Here is a 14,916-nt window from a genome sequence, read left to right as displayed (position 1 = left end):
TTCGTCATTGTCGATCTCCTGACCACGAACGCTAACTTGTCATGCATGCTGTTCTTGGTTCAGTGATGCGATCTTTTTGAAGCCAGATCTTAATATTTCGGTCAAACTCCCGCAACAACATACCAAATGGCAGGCTAGGCCTAATTAGTGCTGGTTACGTTTCGGTAGCGGTCACGCGCCATCTAAGCTGCAGTTTGGTACGACATCAACGGAACTCTTTGCCGTGGCTCTACTTGACGGGAAGGAATTCATATCGTTAATGAAAACGAGAGTGGCACGTGTAGCGCTCGAATGGTGGTTTGCGATTCAAGTGAAATCGAGTGCGTGCTCGTGAAATCAAACAATTGCCGTCTTTCAGCGTGAAATTCCGAAAATAATTCCAGATAGTCTGTGCAATGCGCATAATCGAAGCAGTCTCTGAAGTAGTCGGCGAATTTACGTGATGGTGCTTTTTTTTGTTAGACCCCCCCCTTTTGAGAGCACCTTTCTTTGCCAATGCATCTTTCGATGTTACTATTTTTTACACTTGAAAATTTAAACGATTTGTAAGCACCATGCATTGCATGATTTGATTCTCAGACACGCGAGGCTCGATGCTCAACATGTATGGTGCATGTGTGGCCCTTGAAAAAGGCTGTTTTGGTTATAATGCAGTACAGTTTATTCGCGACTCCCACGACTTACATTATAAGCGGTCTATACAGTCGAGCCCGCTTATAACGAAACTGAACGTGACGCGGCATCTGTTCGCTGTATCCCGAAGTTCGTAGTAAATGAAACACAGCTTTTAAAAAAAGTTGCGAGTGAAAACACAAACTTTTTTTGCCCCAAAAAGTCCGCGATGCACATGTTTCGAAGAGCAGAAGTGATAAGGGCGATCTCGAGTTCATTTAAAACGGCAGGGTGCTCGTTCGCCGAGGCCCGTGGCATAAGCTGCATGAGGCACTGGCTCCAAAGTTTTGTCGTTCTCACAATCCGATTCCTCCAGATCGCTCTCGCCACGTACTTAATTCACAATGCCCCAATCCGTGCATGGTTCTGCAGTGTCGGCATCATCATCGGCCATAATTAAACCATCGCAACAGATGTCCCACCCGCTCTCCCAGGTCGGAGTCGACGACGCGTGGCCACAAATCGACGCCGCAGTTAAGAAGCTTCAGGCTCGGCATCGGTCCCGACGTTGACGAAGTCGGCCTCGCGAAAACAGTTTCGTGCACATGTAGTCGTCACCGCCGCCCACAAAATATTCACCATCTCTACAGCTGAATACAGGGATTCCCGAAGCGGCAAGTTGGCTGCCAGGTGGTCAACAGCTATGAGCAAGCGCTCCGCAACGCGGCACCTAACGCGCTGATTACGCTCAAGCCAAGCGGTCACAGTTTCGGTGTTTTGTTGAGCGGCACGAAAAAGCGTGCTAGTCCTCCCGTCGGCCATCATGACCACACACGCACACCAAGAGCAAGCAACATGCGCACACGCGGCACACATGCCAGAGCGCGTGGAACAGCTCTAGGCCTGTTTCCAGTCAGAAAACGAAACTAATTCGAGCCAGCGTGGCGGGCGTCGCAGAGCGGTGGAAACGGGCGAAGGGGTTGTGATCAAGAGAGGTGAGCAGACTTGCGAGAGAAGGGCAAGGAGTTGCGATAAAGAGGGGAGGATGCGGCGGGACGGCGACTTTGAAAACCAAAACACACGGGAATGAGGCAGGTTGGGTAGCTTGCTTGAAAGGTCCGCGAAACTCGCACGTAGAAAAACTTGGAAAGAGTGCACGGCCGCTTGAATCAGTGCGCGCGGCGGTGTTCGAAGAATCGGCGGCCGTTGTCAAAAAATCGTTTCGTTGCGCCGGCGGGTTTGCATGGCCTCACGAACCTCGATATTTCGCGATTCATTCCGCACAAATTAACAGCCGTTTTCATGCTTCCGCACGCATGCGGAAGGCATGCTCAGCCGAGTGCAAAGTGAGCGAAAACAAGTCCTAAACACGAAACTAATCGCAAATTATCAGAGTCGGTGGGGTAGCGTACGCGCGTGCACTAGACGCAGACTATCGGATACAGTCGGTGGCCGACGATGTTGGCAAATGGTCTAGTCACTCTAGGCCGGCAACGCCAATGACAGTACCAGCGATCAAAAACAGGTTAGATGGCCGACCGGTCTTCGAAAGATCGGTGGCAGTGTGAAAACACGGGCCTCGTCTGGTGATGCGGGTACCCAGGGTAGCGGGGGGACGACAAAGGACGGAGGGGTGCGTAACAAAAAGCGGTTGGGGAGAGCGGCAACTAGAGGGGCGCGGAATGTATGAGCAGAATAAGAATGTATGAGCACCTCGCCGATGCCTGATCGGTGGTCGAAATTGGTTTCCCGGGAAGTTGGCAGACCGCTGACTCCGTTTGCTGTAACCGATCAGCAGCGCTCGAAGACGTTCGTTGTAAGTGCGTTTTTGTGCCATTGAACCAATGTATATTTTGATGGTCACGCGGATATTGTTCGTTTTAAGCGAAAGTTCGTTTTAAGTGGGGCCATTATATGTGGGCTCGACTGTGCTGTATATGGACTGTCACTTTAGGGGAGATGCGAGTCGAAAAACGCAAGTATTTTTTCCAAAATTTACACATTTATCGTTTTTACGTTTTTCTTCGTTTCACACACCAGAAAAGGCTTTGTGATACAATCCTTCACCTTTCCCACCAGGAGGAGGACTTGTAAGCTTGGCAGGCTTTAGTTGTTGCGGCTGTTCCCGTAAAACCGTGCCAAAGCTTGGCTCCACACTGTTCCCTCGGCTGAGCTGACTAGTGCCCCCCCATTTTCTATTTATTTATTTATTTATCGATACTCCAGGCCAATATGCTGGCCCATGCAGGAGGGGCAAATACAATAATACAATGACAAGGCATTCACAAAAGGACTAACAATGCAAGAAGAAAAACGTACAGTGCAAGACGCTTGCTTCGCAAAACAATTTACACAAGTGATAGCAACAAAAAAATCTCAAGACAACAGCAGAGCACTACATAGAGCATGGGATTCACGACACAATAGTAAGAAATGTTTGAACACTGATCATGTTGATACTAAATATTAAGAGAAGTGGTTTTCCAATTCTTTTGTAAAGTTTTCTTTTCCACCCAACCAACAATTCTTTTGCGCCCAATCTCAAGTTGTCTAGAGCAAACTTCCTGGGGCAGAATGCAAAAGTTGCAAGTGCGCTGGTTAGCGATAACAAGCCCTAACCGCCTAACCACCTCATCTTTAGTTGCTGCGAATGTGCGGTTTGGTGCCGAAAAGACAAAACGTTCCACAGTGGTTACATTACAAAAAGGGTACATATACAATCGAATCTCGATAATTCGAACTGGAAGGTGCCCGAAAATTTGTTCGAATTAAAAGAAAGTTCGAATTAATGAAAGCTAAATAAACGGAGGGCTCTTCATGCAGTGGTGCATGTGCATTCAGCTAACACACGAGGGGGAAGTTTCAGAAGACTTACATTTATTGACGAATCACAGGACATCCGTTATTAATTGAAGTAATTGGTGATGCACGTCTGCACACGATTTCCTTGCAGCGAGTCAATCAATTTCGCATGCAGCTTGCAAAGCATTTCTACTTCGGCTTCAGCATTCTCCTGGCAAGAGAAGTTGCGCGCGGAAATGTCCAGCGCCGACGCTTTCTTAAGACAACGAAAACAACTCCGCTACGCAGCCGCAGCATGGCCAGCACGTGACGAGAAAGGAGTAGTGTCTCCACGCGGAGAGAAGCAGATTGGCATTTTAGAGAAAACCAACACTCCCCAGCAGCCTTTTCTTTTTGCTTTCTTCGCACGCGTCGTTGAAAGGAGAAGGGTTATGTGGCAGGAATGAGAAAAAGAGAAGTGTGGCACCGGCGCGTGAGCGACCCTCCCCTCCCTCAAGGGGCGGAGCTGTGCTCCTGCAAAGGGCAAGGGCCACAGAAGATAGAGCTTTTTTTTTCCCCTTAACCACACATTAATTCAACCCAGCGACAGCTGTCTTTTTTTTTTTCTTCTCTCTCTTCGCGCACGGTGTTGAAAGGAGAAGAGTCTTTACGTGGCAAAGACGGAAAACGGTGGAGGTGGTATTGGTTAGAAGAGAGAAAAGGCACTTAATTTCTGCAGCCCGGTTGGGAGCACGGCGCAGTGCCTCGGAAAAAAGAGAAGCGTGACTTGGGCGCATCGCAGATCGGCATTCGAGAGAGAGCAAACACTCCACCGCAGCCTTTTTTTTCCTTTTCATTTCCTTCGCGCGCAGCATTGAGGTGTCGCAGGTGTCACCGCGGGATTGGGCGGAGTGCTGAGAGCATTTTCAGAGCCCGGTATGTTCAAATTAACTGTCGCTAGTGCTTGCGGGTTCGTATTAACAGGTGTTTTCGCCCATTGGAATACACATAGATTTGATGGGACTTCATTGTGAGTTCGAATTAACTGGAAGTTCAAATTAAGCATGTTCGAATTAATGAGATTCAACTGCATATAGAAACAACTTCGAGTTTTTTAAATATAAAACACCTCGTTTGGCACAGAATAATTGAAATGTAGCAGGATGTAGCGGAATTGGTCTTTCGGAGCAGTTTGGCGAAACTGGCGAAGCTATCGCATCACTGACAGTATACACAGCTCATAGTGCAAAATTCCGGTAATTTTGTTTTTCTTTGCTAGGTTCCTGATAATGATATGTAGGGTTTAATGTCCCAAAACCATATGATTACGAAAGACATTTTCCTAGGTTTATATAAACCTATAAATTTGGAGCAAAAAAAATGCTAACAGTCTGCTTATAACCTCTCTAACCATCATATTTCACTGACATCAAAGGCTAGTGCATATGGCAGGCAATAGTGCCGCACGGTTGTTTAGGTGTCCAAGAAAACTGCGATTTCAAACGGACATTAATTATAGACAAGATTTGAGTCAAAACATTTTCGAATCTGCATGTCTAATCTTTATTTAACCAGAAAAAGTACAACTTGGCCACTTCCCTTTCGTTTCACGACCCCTTTATAGCTAGGTGAATTGGTTATTCATAGTGATTAAAAAAAACAAAACCCATACGACGACAAATGATATGAGCAAGTCGTCACAGTACTAGTGTAGCAGTGTATCAATATCGTGTCCCTTTTAATTTCTTTTGTTGCAGTAGACCTGTTACCCTTACTTCAGCATTTTTACATTTTCCTCCAATTCAAGCCTGCGAACTTACATGACCGGTCTTGAAGTAAATAGGACTCTGGAACTGTGCACATGGGTCCAGGTCTGCCGATAGCTCAGAAAAGACATCTGTCCTCCTGTTGTAGGAAAAAAAAAATAAATGAAAAGTTTAAAAAAAGAATCAAAGACGCATAAATAAGTGAAATTTTTATAGTAGAACAAGCCACAGAACACTACTATTGAACACTGATACAAAGGGGCCCACAGCAAGGTTTTTTCAGCCTGTTAAAATACACTGTAAATCGGTAGTTGAGAGCCCCGAAAACATAACAGTCAAACATTACAGCACAGCATGTAGCCAGAAATATTTCATTATTCTCAGATTAAGCTAGAAATCATTTTTTTCTTTTTCTAGAAATGATCTTTTTGGCCACTAGCTGATTTATGGATTTATGACCACTAACCAAATGAATTTATGGCCACTAGCTGATTTGAGCATTGTGGGCTGCATAGTTATTACAGCTTCTTCAGGAGGTCGTACGTGCCTGTACAATCTCATAATCACATTGAAAGTAAGCAGCACACCTTTGAAAAAAAAAAAAAGGCGCTCGAATTCACCACCTGTCATGAATAAAGGGGTCAAGCCACGTGCGCAACGATGAAAAGTTCCAATGGCATGCGAGGCACGGGAAAGTACTCGATGGCATGCACTCCTGCTACCACACTTACGCATGCGATTGGTCTGTGACGGGCTCGTGGCATGCGACCTGAGCCATGACAAAAGAAACGCCGGAGAAGAAAGGGAATTGTTTATGGGACACTGTTCACAGCAGGTTAAAGACGCCAGCGTATCATGGGTGAAGACAGCAAGGAGTGCTAGGTCCAGAGGTGCAGCACCATGATATGTTGACCTCAGCGATGGCCGGGACAACCTACTACAATAGGTCGGCAAAATATATAGAGCTTACTCAGACTCAGACTGCCTAAAACAGCCTTGAATCGGAATCAAACTCACCAAAATATTCACTTGGACTCACGAGTTCATTAGTGTATTATCAGCTGTTTCATCCACAGTGTCTATACTTTTGAACAGCGATATCTCACATAATAAGCGCTCTACTCTGTGCTTTTGATCTTCTATCTTTAAATACAAGTTATCAGTGGTTGCAATCTACGATGGACATTTTTATTGAACGTGGTGACTCGCACAAGATGTTTTAACAAGACCTTCCTATGAAAAAGAACGTGGGTAGATCAAGCCAACTCCTCCCATCCCCCTCTGTAAAACTCATGAATCTGTTTAATATTAAGCTGGCGTACGAATGCTACTACACTAATTTGTGAGTAGACATAATTAGCACAGTTAAACTTGGATACAACAAAATTGACGAATTCCCGGAAAAACTCGTTATAAAAAGGATTTTCTTAATCAGATCCAGTACGTAACTTCAGAAAATAAATGCACTAATTCAACAAAAAGCGGACTGAAGGCAGAACTAGCCCAAAACACTTATTTAGCGGAAAAAATTGCTTTACTATTGCGATAGCAATTATATAGACACTGAAGGTTTTTGCCATCGACGCCATATTACGTCACAAGTCTCAATTGATAACATGCCGCCGTGCGTCGTAACTTGCACGAGCGGGCAATAGCGCACGAGCGCTGTTGAAGCAGAGATCAAATGAGTCGGCCCATCTCTATCGCCTGGAAAGTGCATACAATAACATCCCCCGCTTGTTAGAATTGCCGACAATGCTCAAACAGAAAGGAAACATCCGTCCATCCGTCTTGAACGAGCATGAGAAAAGGCGGAGAAGGGGGGGGGGGGGGTCGCTCGAGTAGCAATGGTGGACATTGATTTTAGGGTTGCAGTTACAATCACTGGCACACGTGCTGCCTCGGCAAGCATCAGTACACTTTCACCGCGAAGAGACTGCGTGGAAAGAAGACTTCTCCCTGGAGCGGCCTTATTCGCTCACAGCAGCGTTTTGTAGGAGTTCAACGATATCGGATCCAAAAAAGTTGGCTGCCAGCCTTACTTGCTATAACACAATTTTTTGCTATCACATTAATTGCATTGCATTCAACGCGCCACCGCATTGTTTCAAGAACTAATCGGCTAATCGCGAAAGCTACGAGCCTGCGACTCGCGGAGCAAGATGGAAGCGCGTGAAGAGTTGACCTCTGAAGATCCGTTGTCACCATGATATCGGAGAGTTTCCATAAGCGCCTAATCTGACTTCCCCTCGGTGGTGACGACACAGTAGTCCGCATAATTATTAAATAAAGCAACGTTAAACGTCGTCGGGATCACACCAGGCGTGCGCAGTGAAACCATGCATGCACGCACGGCGTTGAAAATGAAAAGCGAACGACACGGATACCGCGGAACACTATTTGGTAAAGTGCCCTCCGCGGCACCACATATAGGACGCTAATAAAGGCGTGGAACTGCAAACACACAAGTAGCTTTTTTTTTGTTTAGAAGAGAGAGGCAAATCCGGTATGCGCTTGCGGCGGCAAGAACGGCAGCAACGCTGACTCCTGGGGCACAAGCCTGCCTGCCTGCATTGCACTCACCCGCCCGAATTAAAGAGTGCTCGCTCTTGCCCGGTTGTCGCCGAGGCCACGAGCGCGCCGTTCGGCGGCGGGGCGCCCGCAAAAAATGAATGCTCGCACCAAAATGACAAAATCTGGGGCAAAATTCGTAGATCATTCGTGGGGAAAATTCTTTATATCAACAGTGTGTCTCACGGTTACTTTGTTACATAGAGTTTGCAAATACATGTGCTTTTATGGAGCAGTGGTGGGGAATAGAAAAACTTCGTTATATCGAGAAATTTGTTATATGAAGGTTTGTTATAAGCAGGTTTAACTGTATAAACGTGAGACGACATAAGGCTGACAGTAATTCTAAAGCCGAGTCAGGTGGAAAAGACATTGACAAAACAATGAGGAGCTCACTCGGACTCGCTCATGAAACCAAACGCAATCTCACGAAAAGATTACTCATCCATACTCAATTAAACTCAGGCTAACTCTTAGTCAGGGGCCTGTATACTGAAACGCTCCTTATCTCAAACCATTTTCTTACCTTATGCAAGGAGCCCTTCATTGCCCTTTATCTTAAAGAGCTCCTTCTGTGCATTCTGACAGCTTCCTCCAACCTTCCTAGCCACCCTGTTTACAACGAACGACGACACAGAATGCTCGTGTCCTCCTTGTCTTTGTGTCGTCGTTCTGTTCTCGCGCTATAACTATCGTCTGATCTCTCACGTGTACTTTGCCCCATAGATGGGCGGGGGGGGGGGGGGGGGGGAGGCAAAGGGTATTGTGTTTTTTCGGCTTTCACTGAAAAAAAAAAAAAGCGTTAGTTGCCGGGCCCAAAAAGGTCAATTTGGTCTCTGCGCAGGCCCCTTTTGCGAAAACAGCGCGCTTTTCACACACAGCGAGGTATAACACCTAGGACACTTGTTAATTTGTACTCATCGGTGTCTGTGATTGCGTATCGTGCATCGTTTTTGTTTAAACAGCGCGTTATGTGTAGAGTGGTAAACGTTGTTGAATCGAATTGAGTTTTATTGACATAAATATAGTGTACAACATACAACAGTGTAAAAAAATGCATCTTAAATGCTCTCGTCCAGCGAATATCATTTTTGTGCGTCATTTGTGTGTGAGCAGTGCGCTGCACGTTTTGATCTGCTTGCCGTTCTTAGCGTTACATTCCAAGTTGTTGCTGTCGCATTTATTGCTTCACCCTTGCGGCAAAACTGCAACTTTCTTTCATTTTTTACGTATTTACTGCTTTTAACGTACCGCTGCGTGCCCTCTGAGCTCGTAGATTGCTCTCGCGTCGCCACGACCGCGGTTTTGTGCGCGGCGATTGGCGACAAACAGTAGTTCCCTTTACAATCCCCATGCGCTTGGCTGCACATGCGCCTTCAAAACTAAGGCGTTTTATGCCATCTACGATAGCATCTGCCGCAGTTTTGTCCGCAGAGTTTGCAAAAAGCAACATTGCTTTGACTGGTTGAGCGCACACTTTCGGGGTTCTGTCAGTTACGTCGTCGCCATACATGATCATGTCGCCATGCATGATCGTGACAATCACACGCACTGTAGAAGACAGTGCGTGCGCCGGTCGCATGCGTACTTCTGAAGCTTCGAGTACGCTGCTCTCGACCTTTGTTCGACGGTTTCCGTACCAAAGTTTGTACCAAAGTATCACCAACTGTGATAAGGAAATGTGTTCGGAACATTCGAATTGAGGCCCAATGAACATAGTAAAATTTCGCTGTGGAATTTCAAGAATTCGTATCTGCGGCAGCTTCGCATCACTAAGATTATACTGTATGTTTAGACGCCTCCTCTATTTAGATGCCTGCTGCGTCAGAACCAAAACAGCTGCCACACCCTTTCCCTCCTTCATTTTAAATGACTGTCCGCCTTTAGCGTTGCCTATGGCAGATGGTGCAACAACTCGACATTTTGCATAGCCTCTGAAATAGTCGTGTATAGTTGCAGATCTTGAATAACTCTTGACTGACGCGCCCCTAGAGGCCACGAGATGTCTACGAGATGTCTCCTGACGGGAAGAGTACCAGAGTCTTGGAAGAGTGGTATCATCTTAATACATAAGAAAGGAGATGACAAGGACTTGACGAATTACAGGCTGATCAGCTTGCTCTCTGTAGTATACAAGCTATTTACCAAGGTAATTGCTAACAGAGTAAAGAAAACATTAGAATTCTATCAACCAAAGGAACAAGCAGGATTTCGAACAGACTACTCAACAATCGACCACATTCATACTATCAATCAGGTAATAGAGAAATGCTAAGAATATAACCAACCACTATACATAGCCTTCATAGATTACGAGAAGGCGTTTGATTCAGTAGAAATATCAGCCCTCATACAGACACTGCTGAATCAGGGCGTCGATGAAGCATATATAAACATCTGGAAGAAATCTACATGGGATCAACTGCTACCATAATGCTTCATAAAGAAAGCAACAGAATACCAATCAAGAAGGGTGTAAGGCAGGGTAACACAATCTCCCCAATGCTATTTACCGCGTGCTTACAGGAGGTTTTCAGAAGCCTAGAATGGGAACAGTTAGGGATAAGAGTTAATGGAGAGTACCTTAGTAACCTGCGCTTTGCCGATGACATTGCATTGCTGAGTAAATCAGGGGATGAATTGCAATGAACTAAATTAGTCGATAAAAAAAAAGAAAGAACCGACCGTAGTGTGTTAAGTATATCGTTTTCAGGGGAGTTTGACACTCGTTTGGCGCGGCTCTTTCAAAACTCCTGCATTGACCTTACAGCCATGCCCCGCGCGAACGACAGCGCGGGGCATGGCTTTTCACACAGCCAGCGGAGAAGACTGAGGAAGTGCTGAGCGCGTCACAGGACCTAGAAGCGGCGCCACGGTGCAAGGCAATTTCCCTCTCACGACGGCAATGACTGCGTCTTCGCTGCTACTATGGCTGCTACCCTCTGCATCGAGAAAGGAGGACTCCCCGCGACAGTTTCTTTGTTTTTCTCTCTCTCCATCCGCGGCCTTGAAAGGAAAAGGGTCTCTACCTGCAGAGACGGAAAAGGGAGAAGCGTGGAATAGGCGCGTTGCAGATCGGCATTTCAGAGAGAGCAAACAATCCGCCACAGTCTCTTTCCTTTTTTCCCCCTTCTTCGCAAGCAGCGCCGAGAGGTGCCGCCGCTGGATCGGGCATGGTGCTGAGAGCCTTTTCGGAGCGCGGTATGTTCGAATTAACCATCGCAAATGGTTGCGCATTAAAATTACAGGGTATTTTCGCCCATTGGAATACACATAGCTTTGACGGGACCTCAGTGTGAGTTCGAATTACCCGAAAGTTCGAGTTAATGAGATTCGACTGAGTTTATTTTCCGTGGCGCGCGGGGTCACGTAGCAGTGCATCGGGCCGCAAGGCGGTTTCTTTCTTTGCATGCTTATAGGTGTGCGCCCATCTGAGCATACATTGCCCCTAACTGTTATAATTGATATAATGAAATAATGAATATAACAAGATAATTGTGGCTCCCCTTCAACTTCGTTATAACTAGGTTTGAGGGTATAATAAAATGGGGTAGGTTCAAAAAGCCTGGAGCGGAATAAGCTGCTTTTTTGTCAATGCAGCCAGATCACGCACAGAAACTTCCGGGAAATTTTCAAGACAATCGTACCACCGGAAAAAGCAGTCGAAATCCGGGAGTCTCCAGGCCAATCCGGGAGACTTGGCAGGTATGGTCCTTGCACACAGAGGAAGACTACAGCAGGCTTCTTATAGCCTCAAAGTATGGCAGCACCACCTTTTTGAGATGATCGTTCAGTTCAGGTGCTTACTGTATTGTTCTCTACTTGATCTACTGTGTTGACAATACTGTTTTCTCCAAAAGCATGTTTTAAGGGGGCAGACTGGTCTTTGGAACCAAAAAGTGACAAAAAAATTCATTTTTCAAAAATTGACATATTTGGTTTCTGCAAGTGTTTTTCAATCTCTCTGCAAATTTCCACACACCAGGAAGGGGTCATTTTTTTGTAACGTGATTATACCTGTGCAGATTCTTGGTGCTGTTAACATGCAGAACCTGCAATAAAATGGAGAACCGACTTCCGGGCTTTCTTATAATTTGCCAGCACCTGTGTTAGAAGCTCTGCTACAAATTTACCAGCACCTTTATGACGATTGCAAAACATGCACACCATTATTGTTGCTTTTTGAAGAAGCTGTGTGTTTTCAGTTTTTCCCATTTTTCTCAAAAAAGTAAATTTACGACGGTTCAATTTATAGGCCTCAATATCTCTGCAGCTATGGCTGGTACAACAATAATTCTTTTTGCAATGGATGCCTGTATGTGTGTAGAATACAAGTATGGGAGCATAAATCAAAGCCCAAGTCTTTTTAATTAATTACTCATCAAAATTGTAACACTATTCCAACTGCTTTTTAAAATGAATAGTTCATATTGCTGTAAAATAACCACAAAAGACCTAAAAACAAACTCTTGCATACTTTCAATCTACAGTCATTAGTCTATGTTGGTATATCTTAAATATCACTTTTAAATAAGCACTTTTTTTTCTATGGCAGCCTGAAACAATTAGGGGTGAACTTAAGTTATCTCAGGAACAAGTTGAGTTACAGAAAAACTAATTAAATATTTCAATTCACCAGAAAATACTGCATAATGCTGTGCAGTTTGATCAAGATCACTGAAGAAATAAACAAAAAAGTGTTTAAGACCAGTCTGCCCACTTAAATGCCATTACTGAATACAGTCAGTGTTGTTATCACAAACCCCCTAACAATCTAACTTGAGTACTAGTAGAAAAAAATAAGTAAGCTGCTGTTTACTTCTACTACTAAAGCAAAAAAACATAGTAAAATTATAGAAACACCAACAGGCAATGCAATTAATGTTCATGAAGTCAACTTGCCAAAAGTCTTCTGATGACTGAGAAACACCCATGGTTGCACAAGGATCAGCAAACTCTTGATCAGGTTCGTATGAAGTCTTCAAGTTGCTGGCATCAAGAAACTTCGCAACGAGTTCCCTGCTTGACATTGTTGAAGCCGGCATCTGTGATATGCATAATGCATTATGACAAGTTCTAAGAGATAAAATTTCGACCATCTGGTGTTCTTCAACGTGCCAATGTTTTTGACTGGGCTAGTTGGCGAAGATCCATAATAGGTTACAGCGCACTCAGAGACACATACGAAGAAGGGACACATGAAGACAAGTGCTTACTAATAACTGAATTTCATTTCGAAGGAACATGTGGGTAGAAATATACAGAATTGCCCATGCTCGAGTGCATGCCATCGAAAGCGTCCTTTGACCATGATAACACGTAATCATTTACTGAAAGTTAAGAAAAGCACGCAAGGGAGTTTGCTCTCCACAAGAATTAAAGAAAAAGAGCAATTAGTAAATTTTCTATAATGCTATCCACATAGGAGTCATCATTCTTGCGGGAAACGAACTTGCTCATGTATTCCATTGTCAAATTGGTAGTAGGGAGCCGCGACAAGAGGCTACGCCTACCCCTATTGGTGCTGGAGAAGGGTGGAGAGGCTGAGCAAGACACCGAAGGAAACCAAAGCAGCCACAAAAGAGTTGTTCTATCCGCTGCGACTTCTTTATTGCAGCATTTATTCATAAAGTTTTTGCGGCAGCATGTTCCCACTGAGCAAGTGTGCAGTTATCTCGTCATTACAAACTTTAGACCTCAGGATTGTTAACTGGCCCTTTAATTTAAAGAAGCCTGCAACAGTTTTCCATGTAATCATTGTATGACCTTCCCAGCACAGTACTGTCGCATGAAATATTTGGATCTTTCACCCCTTTCGGCGCTGGCGTCCTATACAAAAGACACGAAGGATATTCACTGCCCATTGCAACATAATCAACTCAGCAATTCAAAGAGGCATCTGAAATATCCTCAATACACCTGCGCAAACGTAGGTAGTAATTTTTTTGATGTTTTTTTTAAACTATGCAAAGTGGAAAGCAAGATGGCGGAATGCCAAAAAGACGACACTCACGCAACCGGATATTTGATGACATCTTAATGATAAGCTGTTATGTTAGTAGCTACCCTATTTTTTTCAGGAATACGTTCAAATTTACAAAGTCGGTCTTCCCTAATACTAATGCATCAGGCGAAGCAACGGAGAGCCTTGATGATGATTGATGTGGGGTCGATTGATTGATATGCGAGGTTTAACGTCCCAAAAATACCATATGATTTTGAGAGATGCCGTAGTGCAGGGCTCCAAAAATTTCAACCACCTGGGGTTCTTTAAGGTGCACCCAAATCTTAACACACGGGCCTACAAATGGAGGACACAATGAAGAGTCCTCATGTCCTAAACTTAGGACACCAGGGCTCAGTGGTTGTAAAAGCTCCGAATGCATTCAGGCTAATCCTGAGCTGTACCTGTTGCGACAGCTCCCGATTTCTTGTTATTGTTGTGTAGAAACCTGCCCACACTGCTTCGATAATATGTAAGGGGTCTCCAATAGCGAGATAGTACGTAATAATTTTGAATTTGTTTTCTGCAATATACGAATGGCGCGTGATGGAGCTAAGAAGATGAGAAAGATGAAGTGCAGTTCAATCAGCTTGCCCATGTAGACATGAGTGGAAATAGTTTTCGCCCTAGAAAGCAAGATACGGCAATCTTTTACAATGCCGGATCTTGCATAATGTCTTATAATTAGGTGACGACTATTGAAGTGCTGCGAGGAGCTGTGTACCACGAGCGCAAAATCTTCCTTTGAACCTTTTAGGCAAGGTCACAAACACGTAGTTGCTACATGCTAAATATTACAACGAATACACAAGCTTACACGGTAAAAGTAAACAGAATTACTATTCAAGTACTAAACAGATCACCTTATTTCACTTTACAACCATTAAGCCCTGGTGTCCTATATAGAGGACATGGCGCCATTTTTCTTCAGTGCTGATGGGGTGTTCGGAAGAAATGTTCGTGCTCTTGAAGTTGTAGTACAGCCGAATCAACAGGAAACAAAAATTTCTGTTGGTGAAAAAAATTCAGGGCAAAGCAGGTTACAGGGGCCCTGCCGATCGGTAGTCGAGGCTCCTAATAACATGCGAGTCAAATATTATTGCACCAACACACAGCCGCAAAATTCTCAAAGGCAAGTAAAAATGCTTTCTCTTCTCTCGACAAATAACTCTAAAAGCTCAA

At 44.6% G+C, this 14,916-nt stretch overlaps 1 protein-coding gene across 2 annotated transcripts in view; it reads right to left on the bottom strand.

The window, feature by feature from the left end:
- LOC119176121 (uncharacterized) overlaps positions 1-14,916 on the bottom strand; it is a 283,463-nt gene that overhangs the window by 195,282 nt on the left and 73,265 nt on the right. For both annotated transcript variants that reach the window (XM_037427262.2, XM_075876986.1), the window contains exons 11-12: positions 12,633-12,775; positions 5,214-5,298 (exon numbers count right to left, since the gene is read on the bottom strand). In XM_037427262.2, coding sequence (XP_037283159.2) covers positions 5,214-5,298; positions 12,633-12,775 — 228 coding nt within the window. The remainder of the gene's footprint in view (positions 1-5,213; positions 5,299-12,632; positions 12,776-14,916) is intronic.

Source organism: Rhipicephalus microplus, chromosome X, assembly GCF_043290135.1.
Source record: "Rhipicephalus microplus isolate Deutch F79 chromosome X, USDA_Rmic, whole genome shotgun sequence".
NCBI lineage: Eukaryota > Metazoa > Arthropoda > Arachnida > Ixodida > Ixodidae > Rhipicephalus > Rhipicephalus microplus.
This window is presented reverse-complemented; position numbering and strand designations above follow the sequence as displayed.